The sequence below is a fragment of the Corvus brachyrhynchos genome, unplaced genomic scaffold, assembly GCF_000691975.1.
Source record: "Corvus brachyrhynchos isolate BGI_N302 unplaced genomic scaffold, ASM69197v1 scaffold47, whole genome shotgun sequence".
NCBI lineage: Eukaryota > Metazoa > Chordata > Aves > Passeriformes > Corvidae > Corvus > Corvus brachyrhynchos.
Window position 1 is genome coordinate 1,732,059 of NW_008239292.1, and position 2,629 is coordinate 1,734,687.

A 2,629-nucleotide genomic window follows, 5' to 3' on the forward strand; every position below is an offset into this window, starting at 1 on the left:
CACTGGCCCCCACACGGGCCCCGTAGCCACCTGTCCCGGCACCAGAAACGAGACAGAGCTGGGGGGGTTTGTCTATTCTTAAATGTGCATCACAGAGGGGTCACAATTCACAATTTTAAGTGGATTAAAGAATTGTCCGTATTCAACCTGGCCGCTGCTGGGTCCTGTCAGGTCCCAGAGGAAGCTGTGAGCACCCCTTGGCAAGGACATCCCTTCCAGGACTGTGCTTGCCGACCCATGGCACCGGGAAACGCCGGCGGCCGGGGTCACCTTCCTTTGGGAATGTTGGGATGGAGCGGGGACGCTGCTGAGGAATGTTGGAAAAGTGGATTTTGGTCCCCAAAAGTGGATTTTGGTCCCCAGAGCCCTTGGGGTCACCCCCCCAGTGCCGCTGTCCCGCCTCATCCCGGCTCCGCCAGGAGCCGTTCCGGGATTGCCGGATTTGTCACGGTGCTGTCGCTTCCGTGATGCTGCTTTCCCAAAAATTCCCGGGCCTGGGATAACGGGAATGACGTCCCTGTGCTCTCTTGGAAGGGACCTTCAGCCTCTGGTGCCACCCCAAGTTCGAGGACCGCTGCCAGTCCGTGGTGGAGTTCATCAAGAGGGCCATCATGCACTCCAAAAACGGGAAGTTCCTCTACTTCCTGCGATCCAGGGTTCCAGGTGAGCCCGGGAGTGGGTTTTCCCTGGGATCCAGAATTCTGGGAATGGTTTTTTTCTGGAATCTGGGGTTCTGGGAATGGGTTTTTCCCTGGGATCCCGAGTTCTGGGAATGGTTTTTCCCCAAGATCTGGGGTTCTGGGTTTTATTCTGGAATCCGGGGTTCTGGGAATGGGTTTTCCCCAGGATTTGGGGTTCTGGGAATGGGTTTTCCCTGGGATCCAGCATTCCGGGAATGGGTTTTTCCCTGGGATCCAGAATTCTGGGAATGGTTTTTTTCTGGAATCTGGGGTTCTGGGAATGGGTTTTTCCCCAAGATCTGGGGTTCTGGGTTTTATTCTGGAATCCGGGGTTCTGGGAATGGGTTTTCCCCAGGATTTGGGGTTCTGGGAATGGGTTTTCCCTGGGATCCAGCATTCCGGGAATGGGTTTTTCCCTGGGATCCAGAATTCTGGGAATGGTTTTTTTCTGGAATCTGGGGTTCTGGGAATGGGTTTTTCCCCAAGATCTGGGGTTCTGGGTTTTATTCTGGAATCCGGGGTTCTGGGAATGGGTTTTCCCCAGGATTTGGGGTTCTGGGAATGGGTTTTCCCTGGGATCCAGCATTCCGGGAATGGGTTTTTCCCTGGGATCCAGAATTCTGGGAATGGGTTTTCCCCAGGATTTGGGGTTCCGGGAATGGTTTTCCCTGGGATCTGGGGTTCCGGGAATGTTTCTTTCCTGGGATCTGGGGTTCTGGGAATGGGTTTTCCCTGGGGTCCAGAATTTTGGGAATGTTTTTTTTCTGGGATCCAGGGTTCCAGGTGAGCCTGGGAATGTTTTTTCCTCCAGTTGAGCCTGGTTTTTTTCTGGGAATGGGATTTTCCTAGGATCCAGAATTCTGGGAATGGTTTTTCCCCAGGATTTGAGGTTCCGGGAATGGGTTTCCCTGGGATCCAGAATTCTGGGAATGGGTTTCCCTGGGATCTGGGGTTCTGGGAATGGTTCTTCCCCAAGATCTGGGGTTCTGGGTTTTATTCTGGAATCCAGGGTTCTGGGAATGGTTTTTCCCCGGGATTTGGGGTTCTGGGAATGGGTTTTTCCCTGGGATCCAGAATTCTGGGAATGGTTTTTCCCCAGGATTTGGGGTTCCGGGAATGGTTTTTTTTCTGGGATCCAGGGTTCTGGGAATGTTTTTTTTCTGGGATCCAGGGTTCCAGGTGAGCCTGGGAATGTTTTGTCCTCCAGTTGAGCCTGGTTTTTTTCTGGGAATGGGTTTTTCCCTGGAATCTGGGTTTCTGGGAATGGTTTTTCCCTGGAATCTGGGGTTCTGGGAATGGTTTTTTTTCTGGGGTCCAGGGTTCTGGGAATGGGTTTTTCCCATCATCCAGGCTTCCAGGTGGGCTCAAGTTTTGCCCTAAACTTCCAGGCAGGAGGAGGGTTTGGGATGGGGGGATTTATCCCTCCCAGCCCTGGGGGATGTTCCCTGCCTGGGGAATGGCTGGAGCTCGGGAACGTCCAAATTCCCTGGATTTTGAACGCCTTGGAATCCCCTCAGCCCCTTGAAGGGATGTGCAGGGCAGGGCCTGGCCGTGCCTCCTCCCTCCTCCTTCTGCATCCCTAAAAACCCCACTGCTGCCCAAAGGGATCGTTCATCCGCTGGCTCGGAGCTCGGTTTTCCCTGGATCTGCTTTTCCAGCCCCCTCCAAACCCCCTCGGCAGAAATGCACCTCAAAAAACCCCCTCCTCCAAAACCCCTCTGCAAAAACACCATCCCCTTCCTCCAAAATCCCCTTCCTCCAAAATCCCCTTCCTCCAAAATCCCCTCCTCAAAAATCCACCTTCAAAACCCCCTCTGCAAAAACCCATCCCCTGAACCCCCTCCTCAGAAACCACACCTCAAAAACCCCTCTGCAAAAACCCCTTCCTCCAAATCCCACCCCAAGCCCCCTCCTCAAAAACCACTCTGCAGAAACCCGTCCCCTAAACC

General features: G+C 53.8%; 1 protein-coding gene across 1 annotated transcript in view; it reads left to right on the forward strand.

Annotated features, from left to right (window-relative positions):
- Window positions 1–2,629, forward strand: part of SOCS7 (suppressor of cytokine signaling 7) — a gene marked incomplete at its 5' end in the record, with an annotated part of 15,060 nt that overhangs the window by 6,245 nt on the left and 6,186 nt on the right. Inside the window, one exon of the mRNA XM_017740517.1 lies at window positions 535–663. Coding sequence (XP_017596006.1) covers window positions 535–663 — 129 coding nt within the window. The remainder of the gene's footprint in view (window positions 1–534; window positions 664–2,629) is intronic.